Source organism: Meles meles, chromosome 10 (assembly GCF_922984935.1).
Source record: "Meles meles chromosome 10, mMelMel3.1 paternal haplotype, whole genome shotgun sequence".
NCBI classification, from domain to species: Eukaryota; Metazoa; Chordata; class Mammalia; order Carnivora; family Mustelidae; genus Meles; species Meles meles.
Window position 1 is genome coordinate 93415931 of NC_060075.1, and position 23046 is coordinate 93438976.

At 41.2% G+C, this 23046-nt stretch overlaps 1 gene segment (V, D, J or C); it reads right to left on the reverse strand.

Annotated features, from left to right (window-relative positions):
- LOC123952182 overlaps positions 1-22728 on the reverse strand; it is a 60986-nt gene extending 38258 nt beyond the window's left edge. Inside the window, 2 exon segments of the C gene segment in view lie at positions 22170-22481; positions 22576-22728. Coding sequence covers positions 22170-22481; positions 22576-22618 — 355 coding nt within the window.
- Positions 22729-23046: the final 318 nt, after the last annotated feature.

Consider the following 23046-nt stretch of genomic DNA (forward strand, 5'->3'; position numbering starts at 1 on the left):
AACAACCTGAGGGTTTTGAAGGGTCAGGGGTGGGAGGTTGGGGGAACAGGTGGTGGGTAATAGGGAGGGCACGTTTTGCATGGAGCACTGGGTGTTGTGCAAAAACAATGAATACTGTTATGCTGAAAAAAATAAATAAAATGGGAAAAAAAAAGAAATATAGAAACAATCTACAGACAGAAAGACTTCAAAGGCAACATGATGTCAATAAAAACCTATCTCTCAATAATCACTCTCAATGTGAATGGCCTAAATGCGCCCATAAAACGACACAGGGTTGCAGATTGGATAAAATGACAGGACCCATCCATATGTTGTCTACAAGAGACCCATTTTGAACCTAAGGATACACCCAGACTGAAAGTGAAGGGATGGAGAAGCATCTTTCATGCCAATGGGCCTCAAAAGAAGGCCGGAGTAGCGATTCTCATATCAGATAAATTAGATTTTAAACTAAAGACTGTAGTCTGAGATACAGAAGGACACTACATAATTCTTAAAGGGACTATCCGCCAAGATGATCTAACAATTGTGAATATCTATGCTCCCAATATGGGAGCAGCCAATTACATAAGAAAACTATTAATCAAGATAAAGAGTCATATTGATATGAATACAATAATAGTAGGAGATCTTAATACGCCTCTCTCAGAAATAGACAGATCATCAAAGCAGAAAATTAATAAAGAAATAAGAGCATTGAATGAAACATTGGACCAGATGGACCTCATCGACGTATACAGAACATTCCACCTTAAAACAACAGAATACTCATTCTTCTCAAGTGCACACGGAACCTTCTCCAGAATACACCAGCTGTCTCTACACCTTAAAGAACTGAAGAATCAACAACAAATCAAACCAACTCCACATGCAAGAAGGGAAATAATCAAGATTAGAGCAGAGATCAATGAGGTAGAAACGAGAGATACAGTAGAACGTATCAATGAAACTAGAAGATGGTTTTTTGAAAGAATCAATAAGATCAATAAACCATTGGCCACACTAATCCAAAAGAAAAGAGAGAAAGCCCAAATTAATAAAATTATGAATGAAAAGGGAGAGATCACAACTAACACCAAGGAAATAGAAACAATCATCCGAAATTATTACCAACAGTTATATGCCAATAAGCTAAGCAACGTAGATGAAATGGATGCATTCCTGGAAAACTACAAACTCCCAAAATTGAACCAGGAAGAAATTGACAACCTGAATAGACCGATATCTAGTAATGAGATTGAAGCAGTGATCAAAAACCTCCCAAAAAACAAGAGCCAAGGACCTGACGGATTCCCTGGGGAATTCTACCAAACTTTCAAAGAAGAAATAACACCAATTCTCCTGAAGCTGTTCCAAAAAATTGAAGTAGAAGGACAACTTCCAGACACTTTTTATGAAGCCAGCATTACCCTGATCCCCAAACCAGGCAAATACCCTACCAAAAAGGAGAATTTCAGACCAATATCACTGATGAATATGGATGCTAAGATTCTCAACAAGATCCTAGCAAACAGGATCCAGCAGCACATTCAAAAGATTATCCACCATGACCAGGTGGGATTCATCCCCGAGTTGCAAGGCTGGTTCAACATTTGCAAATCAATCAATGTGATAGAACAAATCAATAAGAGGAGAAGAACCACATGGTCCTCTCAATTGATGCAGAAAAAGCATTTGACAAAATCCAGCATCCATTCCTGATGAAAACGCTTCAAAGTATAGGGATAGAGGGAATATTCCTGAACTTCATAAAATCTATCTATGAAAGACCCACAGCAAATATCATCCTCAATGGGAAAAAGCTTGTAGCCTCTCCGTTGAGATCAGGAACATGACAAGGATGCCCACTCTCACCACTCTTGTTCAACATAGTATTAGAAGTTCTAGCAACGGCAATCAGACAACAAAGAGAAATAAAAGGTATCCAAATTGGCAAGGAAGAAGTCAAACTCTCTCTCTTCACAGATGACATGATTCTTTATATGGAAAACCCCAAAGACTCCACCCCCAAACTACTAGAACTCATACAGCAATTCAGTAACGTGGCAGGATACAAAGTCAATGTACAGAAATCAGTGGCTTTCCTATACACTAAAATGAAAGTACAGAAAGGAAAATTAGAGAATCGATTCCATTTTCTATAGCCCCAAGAACCATAAGATACCTGGGAATAAACCTAACCAAAGAGGGAAAGGACCTGTACTCGAGGAACTACAGAACACTCATGAAAGAAATTGAAGAAGACACAAAAAGATGGAAGACTGTTCCATGCTCTTGGATTGGAAGAATAAACATTGTTAAAATGTCTATACTGCCTAGAGCAATCTATACTTTTAATGCCATTCCAATCAAAATTCCACCGGTAGTTTTCAAAGAGCTGGAGCAAATAATCCTAAAATTTGTATGGAATCAGAAGAGACCCCGAATTGCTAAGGACATGTTGAAAAACAAAAACAAAACTGGCGGCATCACGTTACCCGATTTCAAGCTTTACTACAAAGCTGTGATCACCAAGACAGCGTGGTACTGGCATAAAAACAGACACATAGACCAGTGGAATAGAGTGGAGAGCCCAGATATGGACCCTCAACTCTATAGTGAAATAATCTTCGACAAAACAGGAAAAAATATTCAATGGAAAAAAGACAGTCTCTTCAATAAATGGTGCTGGGAAAACTGGACAGCGATATGTAGAAGAATGAAACTTGACCATTCTCTTACACCGTACACAAAGATAAACTCGAAATGGATAAAAGACCTCAACATGAGACAGGAATCTATCAGAATCCTAGAGGAGAACATAGGCAGTAACCTCTTCGATATCAGCCACAGCAACTTCTTTCAAGATATGTCTCCAAAGGCCAAGGAAACAAAAGCAAAAATGAACTTTTGGGACTTCATCAAGATCAAAAGTTTCTGCACAGCAAAGGAAACAGTCAACAAAACAAAAGGCAACCCACAGAATGGGAGAAGATATTTGCAAATGACAGTACAGACAAAAGGTTGATATCCAGGATCTATAAAGAACTTCTCAAACTCAACACACACAAAACAGATAATCATATCGAAAAATGGGCAGAAGATATGAACAGACACTTCTCCAATGAAGACATACAAATGGCTATCAGACACATGAAAAAAATGTTCATCATCACTAGCCATCAGGGAGATTCAAATTAAAACCACATGGAGATACCACCTGTCACCAGTTAGAATGGCCAAAATTAGCAAGACAGGAAACAACGTGTGTTGGAGAGGATGTGGAGAAAGGGGAACCCTCTTCCACTGTTGGTGGGAATGCAAGTTAGTGCAGCCACTTTGGAGAACAGTGTGGAGACTCCTGAAGAAATTAAGAATAGAGCTTCCTTATGACCCTGCAATTGCACTGCTGGGTTTTTACCCCAAAAATACAGATGTAGTGAAAAGAAGGGCCATCTGTACCCCAATGTTTATTGCAGCAATGGCTACGGTCGCCAAACTGTGGAAAGAACCAAGATGCCCTTCAACGGATGAATGGATAAGGAAGATGTGGTACATATACACAATTGAGTATTATGCCTCCATCAGAAAGGATGAATACCCAACTTTTGTAGCAACATGGACGGGACTGGAAGAAATTATGCTGAGCGAAATAAGTCAAGCAGAGAGAGTCAAGTATCATATGGTCTCACTTATTTGTGGAGCATAACAAATAACATGGAGGACATGGAGAGATGGAGAGGAGAGGGAGTTGAGGGAAACTGGAAGGGGAGATGAACCATGAGAGTCTATGGACTCTGAAAAACAACCAGAGGGTTTTGAAGGGGCGGGGGGCGGTGGAGGTTGAGGAACCAGGTGGTGGGTAATAGGGAGGGCACGTACTGCATGGAGCACTGGGTGTGATGCCAAAATGATGAACATTGTTATGCTGTAAATAAACAAATAAACGAATTAAAAAAATAATCCGTGAAAAATGTTCGAGACAGATACTCTGAGAAGCTTAATCTCTCTCTTCATTCACTTCTTTCTTGAAAGAGTTCATTGTTCTCTGACTCCATATTTCATTCAGGGGGTCTTCTTACCTTTCTTCTGTAGATGTGTTAGGAGACAGGAGAGGTCTTGTTGAGATCTAGGCCCTCAGATTCATTCTCCTGGAACCCACTCCAGTCAAGAATCATGAAGGGCAGGGTATGGAACACAAAGATTCTCAGGTTGACCTTGAGAAGCTTCTGACACTGCTGGGTCAGGTATTCTTTCTGCTTCCATAACATCCTGCCCTTGATAGCACCCCCTGATTCTTAGAAGGAGAAACAGAGAATGAAGCTGTTGTCATGATCTCAGGGAACCAGAGGTAAACTGTATGCATGGTGACTCTGTGGTCAGATATCCAATTACCACAAGTATCAAGTTTTTCTGAAGTAAAGAACTTTCCTCTGCATTTGAAAGGGGACTCTAAGGGGATGGGTGAGGAGGTTTTGTAATTTCCCACATTACTTGTGTGTATCACTATGTTGAAAACTGGAGATCATCCAGCTACTGAGTACAGAAAATTATTCCCAACCATAATTTTTAATCTTAGTAATTTGTGAAAGACCTTCACCATCTTTCCTTTACACATAATAGGAGCATGTGTTATGCTTTTTAATCATCTGATCTGTATTCAGGATTTTTATTTTCCTTGCAGAATCCTGGAGAATAAGTTCTTACAGGTGTTTCCACCATGTTAGAGGTACCTGATGTACTCCGGATATGTTCCAATGGAGGAGTTCTCCTTTTGTCCTAGTATTGACCCTGAATGTGGAGTGAAGTGTTGCTTCTACCCCTATGGTACACGATTTATACCTTGGTGTCTTCTATGACCAGGATACCTGACATTTACTTAGGGATATAACAATCAGTGGGTTCCTTCAATATGGCCATAGGATGGTAATAAAAGCATGGAATTTTTATGTTTCACAGATCCAAAAAACTGTAATGCTCATGAATAAAATTGGAAAGTAATAATAAGAAATACTTGCATAGTCTTTATACACATTTACTGTCTTCATTTTGAATCATTTAGGTACTAGAAATGTGTCTCTACCGTGCATTATCAGACAAATCAGTTTTCCTTGGTACCATTCACTATGTATTTTCCTGGTTCCCTTACAGCCTAATTTAGTGGGATAATTTAGTGGGATTTCCTTGTATTGTCCTGCAAACTGCTTACATTTGTACCATAATTGTCAAACTCATATGGGCTCACCCGTGTGAACAGAATCCATGAAGTTTTCCTGCTAACCTCAGGAAATACAACAGAGAGACTCAGGCTGGGCCCCCAGCTGTGCAGCCTCTGTGGTTGCCCATATTGAGAAGGATGTGGTTGAGTAGGGCCTGAAGATGGTTCTTGTGCAGTTTCTCTTGTCAACTCTGATGCTGTGGGTCCTAATCCAGCTGCCACAGAAGTACATGGCCCCATCTTGTTTCCTTAGAAAATTTATTTTCAAGGTTGAAGTGGAAGTTTGTTGTTTCACACTTAAGTGACCCTAGGTAACATGTGTCGAGAAAAATGTGAGATATCCTATCCCTGATCTTGCTTCAGTCAGTACCAATATATGACTTCTCTGTTAATGTCCTCGGTGGTAACCTTGCAAGATATGCGGGCACACTCATCTCTTGCTCTGGAGATTGATATTGTGGGTTGCTCCAACTTCACCTGCCCAAAGCCAACTGCAAGCAAAGAGAAATTCCCAAGAAAAAAATTATATGGAAAAAAAGCAACAATAAATAATTTCCTGAGTTTCTTCTGTAGACTGAAGTTCCTGGAGGACAAGTCATAGGCTTGGGAGACAAGAAAATGAATGATTTCAGCTGTGGCATCTCATTGGCTGGGCTGCCTCCCCTGTGACAAGGTAAGAAGTGAGGTTTCTGTTACAGAACTCCACAGGTCAGGGGCTGAAGAGTGGGGCTGCTTCAAGTTTCTCAGAAAAGTGGTGGCTTAGATATTTCTCTGAGTTGTTCCTGATCTGTCCCAGATGTGAGCAGGTCTGGGGCTTCCTGTGCCCCGTGTAAGTGGGCTCCCAATCTGGAAAGCAATTCCTGGTAAATGGATCTTTTGGGGTGTGGCAGGATTGATTCTCAGACCCATTCAACCATCCCCCTGGAATCTCATACTGCAGAAAACTTGCTCATAAACATGACGACAGGCATTTTATATTGAAAAGTCAATTGATGGTTTGTTAGCATTTTACTTATTCTCTGAAGACAGCTAATCCCTCAGGTCCTGCATTTGTGTTGTAACACATTGGAATGATTTGTGTCACTCAATGTTCAATATTAATCTGCCCCTGATGTCGGGGACAATGTAGTTTTCCTTGTATTGTCCTGCAGTGAAGAAGTGGTTTAGTTCAATAATCAAGAGAAGCCAATTGATCTGCGTCACTCCCTTTCTCTGCCACCTTACCCTGTACCAGCTGTGTGACCTGGATGAGTCACTGACCCTTTAGTACTTCAGTTATCTCAGGAGTAGGACGTGCTTCCTAACACTGCAAGAGAACATTTAGGTGATCTGGGTTACAGGGGTAACATGTGCTGAAATGTGAGAACACATAGAAAGAACTCGGACACACCCATCCATACCCAGCCCCCCACACACTCTCCGTCCACACACATGCAGGTAGGCTTTTCTGCTCTTGGCAGGTTCTCTCTCATATTTCACAGGAAGAATTAACAGTGACCCAATATGGTGGCCCCTCTAACCACCTCAATGAATTCTGAGCTCTGTTGTGATGACATCATACTGGCACCAACCTCCCCACACCTCCCAGCAAAAGGGCCTTGTTCCAATTCTAATCCGCTGGACCTCTAGTGGTCACTTAAGGAATTGCATTAGAGCCCTTAAACCTTTTGGTGAATTCCAGTTCAGAAGGCATGAACAGAATACCTTTGGCTAAACATTAAGCCTAAATTCATTAAGCTCTAATTTTTTTTAGTTTTAAAATGGACCAATAATTATTAAGTTACAGAAGGATTTTTTTTTACATGCAATAATAATGGCACACAATCAATCGCTGTCTCAGCATGAGCTTTACCCACATACTGCCTCTCCGGATGCTGAGATGATGGACAATGGTACAGCCTGTGTGCTGTCAGCCCCTACAGAAGACTTTCACTCCAAGAACACTTTGAAAGTACAGCTCTTGAGGTCAGCTGGAAATATGTGCGAGTATAATCCAGGATGGCTTCCTGGAAAGCTCTAGAAGTGTTTCAGACCAGGGGAGACTGATGCTGGGACCCTAGCTAGGGGGCTGGTTGTGGTTGTAACTGTAGGGAAGGATGTGGGTGGTACAGACCCAAGAAGATCTTCTGTTGGCTGTCTCCACAGTTCTAAGGTGGTGAGTACCATCGGCACGGTAGCAAATGACAACATCCTGTTTTTCTATGAAATTTATGTCAGGGGTTGAAGTAAAAATTTGAGAAACCTTTCTCTTCAACATTGCTCTTCCCACCTACATGACTTTGAGTTGGGATTTTTATTGACCTTTCGAAAATCCGATGCTCCAAAGACTGATTGTGGTTTTGCCCCTACCAGTGAATGACTACCATTTCAAAAATCTTCCTGGATTTCTTGCAATATATGTCAATATTATTCTTTACTTAAAATAATTTTTTCTTTACTTTTGTGAAATGGATATGTGGAAATGTTCCATCTTTGATGGAACTGTAAATAAAAGAAGAGCATTTCCAAATGAACTTCCTTTGAAAATATTTTATTTATTTATTTGAGAGAGAGACACAGACAGAGAGTACGAGAAGGGGGGAAATGGCGAAGCATATTCCCTGCTGAGTGGAACCCAACACAGGGCTCAATTCTAGGACCCTGGGATCATGACCTGAGACGAAGGATGACACTTAACCAACTAAGCCACCCAGGCTCCCCAAACTTCTAATAATTATAAGAAACATTACAGATTTGCTTTGCCCCCTCATCTAGATGGAAATGGTCCAGGAGTGTGACTCAGGAGCCCAGAAGAAGAAAGTGAATGCTTAGAGTCATGACACCCCATCTGCCAGGCTGTGTCCTACAGAAGCAGGCAGGACAGTGGGGACCTGGTGGCTGGATGCCTCCTGCCTTAGTGTCAGGATGGCATGGCCTGAAATGGGGATGAAAAAAGTGGTTGATGAGTTCGATTTCTGGCCCTTTAGTGCTGGCTGTACACTTGTAGGGAATGAGGGCACTGTGTTTTGTAGGCTTCTTGCTGCTGTGCCCATCTCAAAATAAGACTGGTGGTATCTGGAGGACTGTTGGCATAAATGTGAAGGGAATGAAAGAATCTTGATTTCTGTGGAAATGAGATTTTTTTCTACTTGCCAGGAGCTATTTTATGAACATACTTTCTCAATATAATATTTTGCAATATTGCATCTTTATTAAACACTAACTTTCAGAAGAGGAAATATGTAGGGCACCTGGATGGCTGAGTTGGTAAGTGTCTGACTCTTGATTTTAGCTCAGATTCAAAGTCTTAAGATTGAGCTGCAGGTTGGGATTGTGCTGAGTGTGGAGCATGCTTAAGATTCTCTCTCCCTCTGCTTTTCCTCACCCCTCTAAAAACGAGCTAATGCTTAGCGAGCATTTTTTATTCTTGATGTTTTATTCTAGATGTCCTTTACCTTTTCCATCCTCATAGCAATTACATGATATGGATGCTTGTATTTTTCACTCCCTAAAACAGGACAGCGAGGGTGAGAGGAGTGACAACTGAATCAAGGGAATTCACAAAGCTGCTAAGTAGGACACGTGGATAAATATCATCCTTGAAGAAATGGAGAAAAGACAAAGATGAAGATAAAAATTCCCTTGAGCATTTCACCAGGAGTGGAAACTCTCTCCATTATGGTCTCTGGATTTCTCGATTTCTTCTTCGCAGATGCATGGACATAAATATTACTGTGTGGGCTACAGATTCCTTGATGAGTCACAGGTGCAATATACACAGGGTTTTGCATTCTTCTTCTTTCAGTTCACGTCATATTCTGAGCAACTCACCACGTCAATAAAGCATTTTTTCATGTCACTTAGGAGCTGCCTGAATCTGTGCAAATTTCTTAATCTCTTTCTGCCTCAAAAATCCTCATCTGAATGAGGTAGAAACGAGAGATACAGTAGAACGTATCAATGAAACTAGAAGCTGATTTTTTGAAAGAATCAATAAGATCGATAAACCATTGGCCACACTAATCCAAAAGAAAAGAGAGAAAGCCCAAATTAATAAAATTATGAATGAAAATGGAGAGATCACAACTAACACCAAGGAAATAGAAACAATCATCCGAAATTATTACCAACAGTTATATGCCAATAAGCTAAGCAACCTAGATGAAATGGATGCATTCCTGGAAAGCTACAAACTCCCAAAATTGAACCAGGAAGAAATTGACAACCTGAATAGACCAATATCTAGCAATGAGATTGAAGCAGTGATCAAAAACCTCCCAAAAAACAAGAGCCCAGGACGTGACGGATTCCCTGGGGAATTCTACCAAACTTTCAAAGAAGAAATAACACCAATTCTCCTGAAGCTTTTCCAAAAAATTGAAGCAGAAGGAAAACTTCCAGACTCTTTTTATGAAGCCAGCATTACCCTGATCCCCAAACCAGGCAAAGACCTTACCAAAAAAGAGAATTTCAGACCAATATCACTGATGAATATGGATGCAAAGATTCTCAACAAGATCCTAGCAAACAGGATCCAGCAGCACATTAAAAAGATTATCCACCATGACCAGGTGGGATTCATCCCTGGGTTGCAAGGTTGGTTCAACATTCGCAAATCAATCAGTGTGATAGAACACATCAATAAGAGAAGAGAGAAGAACCACATGGTCCTCTCAATTGATGCAGAAAAAGCATTTGACAAAATCCAGCATCCGTTCCTGATGAAAACGCTTCAAAGTATAGGGATAGAGGGAACATTCCTGAACTTCATAAAATCTATCTATGAAAGACCCACAGCAAATATCATCCTCAATGGGAAAAAGCTTGCAGCCTTCCCGTTGAGATCAGGAACACGACAAGGATGCCCACTCTCACCACTCTTGTTCAACATAGTATTAGAAGTTCTAGCAACGGCAATCAGACAACAAAGAGAAATAAAAGGTATCCAAATTGGCAAGGAAGAAGTCAAACTCTCTCTCTTCGCAGATGACATGATTCTTTATATGGAAAACCCCAAAGACTCCACCCCCAAACTACTAGAACTCATACAGCAATTCAGTAACGTGGCAGGATGCAAAGTCAATGTACAGAAATCAGTGGCTTTTTTATACACCAACAATGAAAATACAGAAAGGGAAATTAGAGAATCGATTCCATTTACTATAGCACCAAGAACCATAAGATACCTGGGCATAAACCTAACCAAAGAAGTAAAGGACCTATACTCGAGGAACTACAGAACACTCATGAAAGAAATTGAAGAAGACACAAAAAGATGGAAGACTGTTCCATGCTCTTGGATTGGAAGAATAAACATTGTTAAAATGTCTATACTGCCTAGAGCAATCTATACTTTTAATGCCATTCAGATCAAAATTCCACCGATATTTTTCAAAGAGCTGGAGCAAATAATCCTAAAATTTGTATGGAGCCAGAAGAGACCCCGCATTGCTAAGGAAATGTTGAAAAACAAAAACAAAACTGGCGGCATCACGTTACCCGAATTCAAGCTTTACTACAAAGCTGTGATCACCAAGACAGCGTGGTACTGCCATAAAAACAGACACATAGACCAGTGGAACAGAGTGGAGAGCCCAGATATGGACCCTCAACTCTATGGTCAAATAATCTTCGACAAAACAGGAAAAAATATTCAATGGAAAAAAGACAGTCTCTTCAATAAATGGTGCTGGGAAAACTGGACAGCGATATGTAGAAGAATGAAACTCGACCATTCTCTTACACCGTACACAAAGATAAACTCGAAATGGATAAAAGACCTCAATGTGAGACAGGAATCTATCAGAATCCTAGAGGAGAACGTAGGCAGTAACCTCTTCGATATCAGCCACAGCAACTTTTTTCAAGATATGTCTCCAAAGGCCAAGGAAACAAAAGCAAAAATGAACTTTTGGGACTTCCTCAAGATCAAAAGCTTCTGCAAAGCAAAGGAAACAGTCAACAAAACAAAGAGGCAACCCACGGAATGGGAGAAGATATTTGCAAATGACAGTACAGACAAAAGGTTGATATCCAGGATCTATAAAGAACTTCTCAAACTCAACACACACAAAACAGATAATCATATCAAAAAATGGGCAGAAGATATGAACAGACACTTCTCCAACAAAGACATACAAATGGCTATCAGACACATGAAAAAATGTTCATCATCACTAGCCATCAGGGAGATTCAAATTAAAACCACATTGAGATACCACCTGACACCAGTTAGAATGGCCAAAATTAGCAAGACAGGAAACAACGTGTGTTGGAGAGGATGTGGAGAAAGAGGAACCCTCTTACACTGTTGGTGGGGATGCAAGTTAGTGCAGCCACTTTGGAGAACAGTGTGGAGATTCCTGAAGAAATTAAAAATAGAGCTTCCCTATGACCCTGCAATTGCACTGCTTGGTATTTACCCCAAAGATACAGATGTAGTGAAAAGAAGGGCCATTTGTACCCCAATGTTTATTGCAGCAATGGCTACGGTCGCCAAACTGTGGAAAGAACCAAGATGCCCTTCAACGGATGAATGGATAAGGAAGATGTGGTCCATATACACAATGGAGTATTATGCCTCCATCAGAAAGGACGAATACCCAACTTTTGTAGCAACATGGACGGGACTGGAAGAAATTATGCTGAGCGGAATAAGTCAAGCAGAGAGAGTCAAGTATCATATGGTCTCACTTATTTGTGGAGCATAACAAATAACATGGAGGACATGGGGAGATGGAGAGGAGAGGGAGTTGAGGGAAACTGGAAGGGGAGATGAACCATGAGAGACTATGGACTCTGAAAAACAGCTAGAGGGTTATGAAGGGGCGGCGGGGGAGTGGGGGGGTTGGGAGGTTGAGGGACCAGGTGGTGGGTAATGAGGAGGGCACGTACTGCATGGAGCACTGGGTGTGATGCCAAAACAATGAACACTGTTATGCTGTAAATAAACAAATAAAAAAAAAATCCTCATCTGAAAATAGTTGCAATAACAATCCTATCACAGAAGATAGTGTACAATAAATAACTGAGAGCCTTTCAGTCTAATAACTGCTAGTCCAGGTTCTGAAAACATTAAACTTTTGATAATAATTACATATGTTTTCTACTACTATCATTTCACAAATTCAATATCCTCATACTGTCAACCGTTATTATTTACACCAAAATTTCATGTGAAAAATCTTTGGTGACCGCTCTGGAGTACTATCCTTGAAAATCAGTCACATATTATTAGTATTTTGTTTATGCATTTATTTTTCCATATTCCTGTTTTCTTCTATCTTTTCTTCAGCAAAACTTTTTACCTTGCCTTTTATGATTTCCATCTGGTTTTCTCTAAATATTTGCATGACTTAAAACTTGAAACAGTTCTGCCTAAAACTTGTGTGTGGTTCTGTCACACACCATGTGGAGTTGATGTGAACTCTGGCTTGAGTCCTGCCTGAGGAGAAAAGAGATGAAAAACCAGGATGGCTGAGTTTTCCTCCTGAGGCAGCTGTTCTATTTTCCCCCCTTTCCAATAAATACCATTTCTGAAGTGATCCATACGGGGTAGTTGAATGTTGTGGAGGTGGAGGACGGCAGACCAGAAGGTCAATGGCCTACAACTAAGAGGACTGACTCTTCCTAAGCAGGAAGCTTCATCCTGGGAATGAAAAGGACTAGGAGACAGAAAGAAGGCACCCATGGTCACTCTGGAGAAAGGTTCCCTGGTCCCACATGGCTGCTAGGCATTTCCCTACAGTCCCTGGTCTGTGTTTGTGTTTATGTCTGTGTGCATCTGTGTGTGTGCATGGATGAGTGTGCATATGCACTTGCATCGCTTTCTGTCCTGCGTGTTTGTGCATATGAGTGTCTCTGTGCATGTGTTGTATGAAGGGGTAGCAGTTGTGTGAATGTGTCTAATTGGGGGAGCCCACACTTTCTACCTAACTGTAGCTTAAGGAAGGCTAAGAAACAGTCTGACATTTTTCCTTCCTAGAGTGGGAACAAATTCATTCTTTCACTCAGATTCATAAGGTGTGGTGTTTCCTGGACATAGACGAGGGTTTCAGATGCTCGGAGCCGAGAAGGGAGATAAATGGTCATCTCAGACACATTCATGGAAAAATGTGTTTTCTCGCCTTGAATTATTTCAAACATGGAAGTAAACGAAAGCAAAATTTATCTTTTATTTATTATTTTAAACACTTTCAAGAATAGAGCTTTTATTTTCTTTATTTTTCATAACTAATAGCTTTACCCAATATTGAAGGCATTTTCTACATGGTAGGTGAACACATTGCTCTGTTATCTCATTAATCTTCACAAAGCCTACTAAGTGGGTGATTTTATTATTGGCTTCATATTTCATATAAGAAAATGGAGGCTTTGGACACACCAGTTATTATTATTATTTTTTTTGATTTTTCATCTTTCCTTTTTTTTTTTTTTAAATAAACATACAATGTATTTTTATCCCTAGGGATACAGGTCTGTGAATCACCAGGTTTACACACTTCACAGTACCCATGCTAGCACATACCCTCCCCAATTTCCATAACCCCATCCTCCTCTCCCAACCCCTCCTACCGCCAGCAACCCCCAGTTTGTTGAGTGAGATTAAGAGTCATTTATGGTTTGTCTCCCTCCCAATCCCATCTTGTTTCTTTTATTCTTCTCCTATCCCCGTAACCCCCCATGTTGCATCTCCACGTCCTCATATCAGGGAGATCATATGATAGTTGTCTTTCTCCAATTGACTTATTTCACTAAGCACGATACCCTCTAGTTCCATTCACATCGTTGCAAATGGCAAGATTTCATTTCTTTTGATGGCTGCATAGTATTCCATTGTGTATATATACCACCTCTTCTTTATCCATTCATCTGTTGATGGACATCTAGGTTCTTTCCATAGTTTGGCTATTGTAGACATTGCTGCTATAAACATTTGGGTGCACGTGCCCCTTCGGATCACTACGTTTGTATCTTTAGGGTAAATACCCAGTAGTGCAATTGCTGGGTCATAGGGTAGTTCTATTTTCAACTTTTTGAGGAAACTCCATGCTGTTTTCCAGAGTGGTTGCACCAGCTTGCATTCCCACCAACAGTGTAGGAGTGTTCCCCTTTCTCTGCATCCTCGCCAGCATCTGTCATTTCCTGACTTGTTAATTTTAGCCATTCTGACTTGTACCACAGGATCTATGTTTAGAACCCGCAATCTTAAATAAGATATTTTATTTCTGGGCACCTGGGTGGCTCAGTCGGTTAAAGCCTCTGCCTTTGGCTCAGGTCGTAATCCCAGGGTCCTGGGATCGAGCACTGCATTGGGCTCTCTGCTCAGCAGTGAGCCTCTTTCCTCCTCTCTCTCTCTGCCTGCCTCTCTGCCTAAATGTGATCTCTGTCTGTCAAATATATATATATATAAATAAAATCTGTAAAAAAAAGATATTTTATTTCTTCCATATGTACTTTTAATATATAATATAATATATACCACTATGTAATAAGAATATATATGTATGTGTACATAAGTATGTATGTGTTTTCAGAGGGGTCTATATATTTCTCTCAAAGTACCAGAATGCGTTCTTAGGATTCATTACAGGAAATACTCTCAATGCGCTTCCTCAGTAATGCTTCCTGGGATTCAAATTCACAGATTAATTCAGCAAGTGTGTATGGAGGCTGCACTAGAGACAAGGCTTGTGCAGACCCTGAGAAGGGTCTGAGAAGGTCACAGACACAGAGAAAATGTCCTACTTGGGAGCACTTGTATCCCAGGAGCACTGGTCTTCATCTTCCTTCATTTGGCACCACACCTGGTCCTCATACTCATGTCTATGACCTCAGTCATGTGCCCTCTCTCCATTTTAAGCCCCTTCTCATGCAGCCTGAACCACTGATATTCCCTGGAAATCTCAGGAAAGGAACTGATATGTCCTGACTCTCAGGCAGAAGCTCTCCACAGGAGGGAATCACGTCAATGAGAAGTTGCAGCAGGAAGGCTGGCATCCTGAAGGCACAGCTGGTGTCTGTCTGCTCATTTCCCCTTGATTCTAGGACTGAGGTACCTGTCAGGGAGCACAGGGTGGGGGCTGAGGCTGAGGCTGGGACTGGGGCAGAGGTTGTCCTGTGGAAATGATGAGAGTCCAGAACTGAAGAGAGGTTCCTGGGGCTGAATGTCGGGCTCCTCTAATACTTTGTATCTTGCACGTGGCTTCATCTACTGTGTTCTCTGGACTGTATAAAAAGAATTTCAGTAGGGGGGACAGGATGTCTCAGTGCTGTCTATTTCTTGTTCTCATCATATTGGCTCTAAACATGTGTTTTAAGAGACCAAATACATCTGACACATCAGATACCCAAAGATTGATTTTTTTTTTGGTACCAATAAATCACTTTTTTTTTGATAAGTACAGCATTGAGTAATTATCCTTTTTTTCTACTGTGGATATAGATATAGATATTTCTGGTTGTATCATTTAGGCTACTAACTGGAAAGAGAGAGAGCGAGACAGAGATATAGACACAGATATGTAGATAGAGATAGATATGGAGACAGACACTGACAGATATGTAGACGCAGGTATAACTAGTATAGATAGAAATATTGCAAATGAGTGTCAAGGAAGACTTTCCCAAATTAATTGTCCCAATTATTTCATGGTAAGGAGTAGAGACAGATGTGAAATTTAAAACTGATGTCTGATGATAATACCAAGTCCTCCTCTAGGCTGTATGCTTAGTTCTTGGATTTCTCATCTCTTAATCTCAAAGCAGTTACTGGGGAGGGAGCATCTCTTCCACAGAAGACAACTAGAGAAACTCCAGCTGATCTCCTCTGACTCCACAGTCCGAGACCCATGGGGTCTATGCAAACGCTGACTTTTGTTGTTGTTGCTCTTTTACTGTATTGCTCATGATGGACAGATTTCCTCAAGGCTTTAAATTATAAAATTTGGTTCCTAGATTCAAACAATAGTATGCTCATTCATTCTTTGACAATACTTTTTTGTAAATTAGTTTATTTTTAGAGTCAGAAAGCCTTTTTATTTTTAAACGCTGTATCTTGTCTACATAACTCATGTAGTTACTACCTTCTGAACAGTCTCTTAGCACAGAGGTTTCCTTTTTTAAGTAAACAAAAAAGGCCACATCCTTTGCAGAATAATTAGAAAAAGTCACTCTCGCTCCCGGTTGACACAGCCCTGCTCAGGGTATAGAGGAGGGTGGGCATGGGATGGGTTTTGGGGCCCAGGGTGCTCCCTCCTTTAGGCATATATGAGCAGGGCACACTGGTAACACCGAACAGAGGCTGCAGCTCCGGGTTCCTTACAGGGGAAGGAAGTGTCATTATTGTTGATAAGATATACAAATCATTTCTTCCTCATTCTGATTTTGGAGGGAGGTTCTAACCTTACCAATTGAAAATAGTGTCCTCTGGTTTGGAACAGCTTCTTTCAAATTAGGACAATCTCCTTGGGCACATTCTTCATCGTCTCTGTTTCTCTGTTTGTCTCCTGCTCATTCTCATGTTGACATCACTATGCATGCGGAGAGAGTTTGTTCTTCCGGTCTTCCTCCCACCCTCTTCCAGCCCTTTGCCCAGCTGGTCTTTAGGACTGGTCGCTTCATCAGAACCTTCTTGTCAATAACCGGCCCTGAACCCACCACCACTGATTCACACCATGCCATGGGATGTAAAGTTTCCACCCTGCAGATTCTGTTCTTGTCGAAGCATCAATTCTTTCTGCCATGATATAAGTGTATTTGCAGGATTTTCATGGTGATCACATGATTTCCTCCACAAACTGAACATCAAGCATATTGGCTAGCAGCTAAATGGATGGAATTCCACTTTGTTCATTGCCAGAACCTGGAGAATGAGCTTTTCACAATTACTGAAAATCTCTGAACAGCTTACTTCTCTCTGAGATAACCACACCATTTCAACATAATAGTCTATAACTAGGAATGCAAGTCAATGGGAAATTATGTCAAACCAGACATTTAGGACAAAGTTAGTGACATCTGTGGGGGGTACATTGATATCCATCAGACTCCCTTTCTTCTTTCCTCAAATACTGAGGCTTTACATAACAAGAAGTATATAAACTGCTTAATACAATGCCTACCTACTACATAAGGAATTTTCAGTAAAAAATAGCTATTAACATCCTATCAGAATATTATGTTTATTAAATTTCATAAAGAACTTAGCTCTTTTTCTTTGAATGAACAAAGAAAAGAATCAAAGAAATCTATTGACCTACGGATTACAAATACTGATTCTACCACTTCCAGAATAAAACTAGATTTTCGGTAACTGTTTGGTAACTTCTATTTAAAAGTAAAAAACAGAAACCAAAGGGACAGAACTCACAGTAGATAGGAATGATCAGTTTGTGATCAGACATTTAAATGTTAACTCATACATGACATAAAGGTAGATGAAGGAAGGACAGAAATGATACATACATTATAACCAATATGAGAAGCAGAATTTTCGTTGACATTATGAAAGTGGCAGGCATTTCTCTACTTTCTTTTTGTAAGAGTTAGGATTGGTTCAGTACTGTACACTTGTTTATTGTATTAAAGAACATCAAGAACACTGAACTGAATTCATTGTAACACTCGTTCATAAAGCCCTGTAATCATTTATTGACACAGAGATAGAGATCTCTTTATTTTCTTTGCTACTTAGGTGATGATGACTTTCCTAATAACTTGACAAATCCCTAAGAATCCCTCATTTAAGTGAAGAACAAAAGCATTAAAAATAATCTATACGTTCCTCTCTATTAAGCTAGTGAACTAGAAAAGCACAACATTTAATGATAATTTTTCAATACTTGTCCAGTTTCCCAGGGCCCATCCTCTTCTGTTAAAGATGGGACTTTGGTGACTTTGTAGAAGGTGAAATGAAAGGAACTAGATAAAATCTCCCAACTCTGCAATTTGTTTTCCTTATTTGGGGGCAAATATTACCCACATACTTGACGACTACTTGATTTTTATTCTTTTGCTCCTCCACGTGGACAGTGGATCTCTCCTTACGTTGCCCTGGGCATTACAAGGTGGACCTTCAGGGACTGCACAGATGGGTTTCCTTATCCTCTGGTTGCTGTTTGTTACCAGTCAGTGGAAGCATCAGCAAGAGACTGGGAAGTGGAAGAGAGTGAGGTCTGGGCTCCCTCCCTGAAGGGGGCCTGCATTCTCAGAGGGGCCAACATATAGTGCCAACTCCCGCCATACCCAGAGGTTCATGCTCAGGAACAAGAGGTGCATGTGGGAGAAGTCATTCCCTTTTATACCAACTAACCCACTGGAGGGACTTGTTTCTTTTTCCCAGGGTCCACTGGCTTGGAAATCTAGTGTCCACGAAGAAATGCTTTTTTCAGATGACATGGGGATGGTTTTTTTATCTTCAGGTTCCATTGGCCAACTTTCCATTTGAAAATGGGAAAAAGATTCCCATGACTGTTTCTACAAAGATCAAGGATCCTGGGACACAGAGCAATGGGTGGTTGGGTTGGGAGGGGGGGAAGTGGAGCATTAATCCTGAGGAGGAAACGAGAAATTTCACAGTATCCATTCTTTGTGCCCCTCAGCACCCATACTATTAATTTGCCTGGGGAGAAATCCATGCCCCCACAGCAGAAGAAACACGGGGTCATACTTGAAAGCGTATCTTTCTCTCCATATCCAGATGAACACATGAGGCTGATTTTCTAGCAACCTTCTATGAAAGGCTTTCAGGCAATAAAAGTGGGAAACAACTGTGTTGAATAAAGCTATGGTTGTGTACTATTCTGCTTGAGAGGGTCTCATTCTCTCATCAGCAAGTAGACAAAAGGGATTTTTAAAAAAATGAGGAAATGAAAATGCAGTGTTGGAAGACTCAGAATTGGTGTCACTGTTTATACCTGGCATCTGTTCTGCAGAGGGGGAAAGAAACACTCAGGCCACGAAGGTACACTGAGCTCCACCAACATGAACCTTGTCTCTAACTTGGCACATGGAGCCAGTACAAATCAGCAGAAAAAAAAGATTTTGTTTTGTAAATGAAGCAAAGTTTGATGGAGAAGAGGGGGAAAATAGTGATTAAGACAGAGGCTATTCCAAATATTTCTAACCATCAGAAATCACATGGTACGTCTAAGTGCTCAATAACATGGAAGAACTGTAATGTTAAGTAAATGTGAATACTGTTTTTCAGTAACTTTCTTAAAAAAATCAAAAGCCATACAGGTTTTTCTATGAATCAATAAGGGTATGAGTGTCATGGTAAAAACTCTCCTGTTCCCAATGTTTAGAAGTGACGTCTCCAAGTTGTGCCCTTTCCTCTACCCAAAACTGTGTTCCTGAACCCCTTCTAGGGAGTGGAACATAAAGAACATCCAACACAAAACAGTCAACATAGATCCCCAGGTGTGCCCAGAAATTTTCAGAATTGTGATTTTTAGAAGATGACTCTGATGTAACAGACAAGAATTTTTCCACAGTACTAATGTGTGTGATCAGTTGGTAATGGATAATAGAATTATGGAAACTATGATTTTCTGGGGCGCCTGGGTGGGTCAGTGGGTTAAAGCCTCTGCCTTCAGCTCAGGTCATGATCCCAGGGTCCTGGGATCTGTCCCCGCATCAGGCTCTCTGCTCACCAGAGAGCCTGCTTCTCTTCCTCTCTGCCTGCCTCTCGGCGTCCTTGTGATCTCTGTCAAATAAATAAATAATATAAAGAAGAAAAAGAATAAAACAAAGAAACTATGATTTTATGAGATGTTCTTAGACATTATTCAGCATTAATTTCATAATATAATGCTGCATCTATTAGTCAAATCATGTGTCTCAGCCATCTCAAAAATGAAATAAATGAGTTGAGATCAAATCATCAGGATATTTCAAGCATCTCTCTATGCAAAATCCCCCACCCATGAGGTAATGTGAATCCCTCTCTAATAGTCAAAATGACAGTCCTAGTTCAGCAAACATCAATGGCGTCACCACCATACTTGGTCTTGTACATTCTAATAATGTCCACATTATTATAATATAATATAATTATATAATATAATATAATATAATATAATAATTCTCCACAAGGAGAAGGGCAGCTAGAGGAAATGACTCCAAATATGACTTGTTTTTCCCTCCACATAGGGGTTGTTTGCTCCATGCACAGGGCCACTCTCTTTTTAGGTTGTAACTCAAAGACACTATGGACCTATGTTGAAAACTCAGATTTACATTGACCTGGGATGACTTCTCTGATAGTGTCTTCATATTTAGCTAATTTCTCTCTAATACTCAGGTCTCAGAATCACTTCCCTATGGTGTCAGGCACTGAGAGGAAAGGGTTCAGTGCTAGGATATGGGGAAGGCAAATGAAGGAATATCCCCAAAACAGAGCAAAAGTAAGTTTCTGTCCCTCCCTCTCCTCCACCTCCTGTACATGTTGGAGGTCTTCGTCTTGACCCAGGCTTCATTAGAGGAAAGGGGCAATAGCCTTTTTCACAAACAGGCACATTTTAAATATAAATCTCCTAGTGCAAAAACTCAGGGAGACAGATGAGGAGTCAATGAATCTGAGGGACTAATTACCTACAAGTGTTTTGGGCTTTCCTTTCAGCAATCATGTTTACCAGTGCTATTAAGTTGTACATAAAATTTGAATCTTCAGTTGAAATGGAAGGCATTTAATTCAGCTTAGACTTCCTCAGAGAGCTTTTTCTTTTCCCCCACATATGACAGCAGGTGTTTTCCTGTTTGGTACTGGAGGATCAGTAATAGAGTTTTTCTTTTCTTTTTTTCCCTCAAGAAGTTGATAAATTTTATAAAAATTTAGTAAACATCGTGATATCTTATTGGTATAATTTTGCTTTATTACAGAGGATCAACCCCATTACTGTGGTAGTTAAACTACCTCCCTGTAGAGATGACAGAACAGAAGTCCAAGGAATAGGCCCCCCAAATTCCATATGGAGCAACATTCAAGGAGAATTGGAAGTGAGGGCCCTGGGTCTCATCCAGGCTCTTGCATCAACCTGCCTGAGGATCATGTCCACCCACATGAGTTGAGCACCAGGTACGCCAGTGCATGAGGGTGCTGAGAAGTTAGTTCTACCAACTGTTTTCTGTGCTTTGCTCTTGAGTTTCTACTGCAAAGTAATAAGCCGTGGGCAGGACAGCAGTTTGAAAACTGGAATCAAGAATCGACTTCCTGTTTCAGTTTTCAATCATTTTATGGTAAGTCTCTATCTGAAATGATTTGCACAATATTTTACTCCCACATTCTTCCTTGGTGATGGCCGGAATCTTTAATCGCCAGCCTGTCACAACTCCGTTCAGTACAAATAAAGATAGTCACAATATGAGACTCATTTTCTAAGGTTGCATTTTAAAAAAAGTTAATGAAACAAATAAGTTCTAGGATTATTATTATTATTATTATTATTTTTGCTGTGAGATATCCAAACCAGGATTTCACCAGTTCTAAATTGAGAGTAGTAGCATTCATCTCAAGGGCGACTTCATTACTTCAACATGTAATTAACATGGAAATTATTAAGAAGGTATTTCATGTATTTTTTTTAATAGTTCCAGAACATGGCTTGTATGTTCCACAAGCAGCCCATCTCAGGTTGAACTAGCTATGTTTCAAGTTTTCAGGAGCCACATGTGGCTAGCGGCTAGTGGCCACTCCATTGGGCCGCACAGATTCTGCTCCAAATGCTTCAGAAACGCTGCGCTAGACGACCTTCAGAGCAGTCCCTCCAGACTGGACAGCTACTTGGTTTTGCATGCCAGGGGCCCCTTAGCTTCCAGGGTTCTGTGCAGTGGACCAGTGCAGAGGGGAAGGGGCATTAGCGAGAGTCGGAGTGCTGAGAGCTGACTCCAGGACAATGCCAGAAACCCAGAATCATTGGAATGTGCCAGGTCTTCAGTGCCCTGGGAGACAGAGACCTTTTTGCTCAGGGATCTGGTCAGAGCACAAGGCTGTGGTATTCCCAGGCAGCGCAGTAGTATACGCCCTCGTCGCTTTTCTCCAGTTTCAGCACCGACAGTGTACAGCTGGAGCGATCCTTGCCCTTCTTGGCATTGACTTTTTCCGCTTTCATGGGAAAATCCCATTGCACACTGGAACTGAACATGTCTAGATAAAGGAGCCTCTTGGGTGCCGTATCCTCCTGGTGGCGGTACCAGTGGATGTACATGACCGAGCTGTCCAGTTGGCAATCCAGAGTAGTTGAACTGCCCACTTGTGCCACCAACAAAGCAGTCTGACTCACCTTGAGCCATGCTCCACCGCCTGCCGAGGGGAGAGGGGAACAGCTGTGAGAGAGTGATGGCCAGGAACCTCAGGGTGTCCCCTAACTCTGCACCAGGGAAGAGTCAGGACTTACCGGGAAACAGGAGAGCACACAGGATGGCAAGGGGACCCAGCATGGTTCTGTCTCCCACCTGGTGGAAAGAAACCCTGGGAGACCTCCTGGCTGCACCTTCTGGGAAGAGACTACCTGGGTGTGTTGCAGAGGGCAGGTGAAGACCTGAGTGTCTGTTTCCCAGAGGCACCTGCAGTTACTAGTGAGAAAGAGGCTGGGAGGAGAGAGGGAGGGGCCAGAGGGCTGGGGCAGGTCTGACCACAAGGCAGGAGGGAACATCAACGGTTAGGCGGATGAGAATCACTGAGGACTGTTGGTGCAAGGAGAGCACCGGTGGTATAACAGCAATCCTTGACTGGACCTGAGCACCACACTAACTGGTTTCTGCTTCTCATTTGACCGAATCCGGAAAGTCACCCTTGAGATGAATGCTACTACCCTCAATTTAGAAATAGGGAACTCCTGGGTGGTATTTTGAGTAACTCTTCCAAG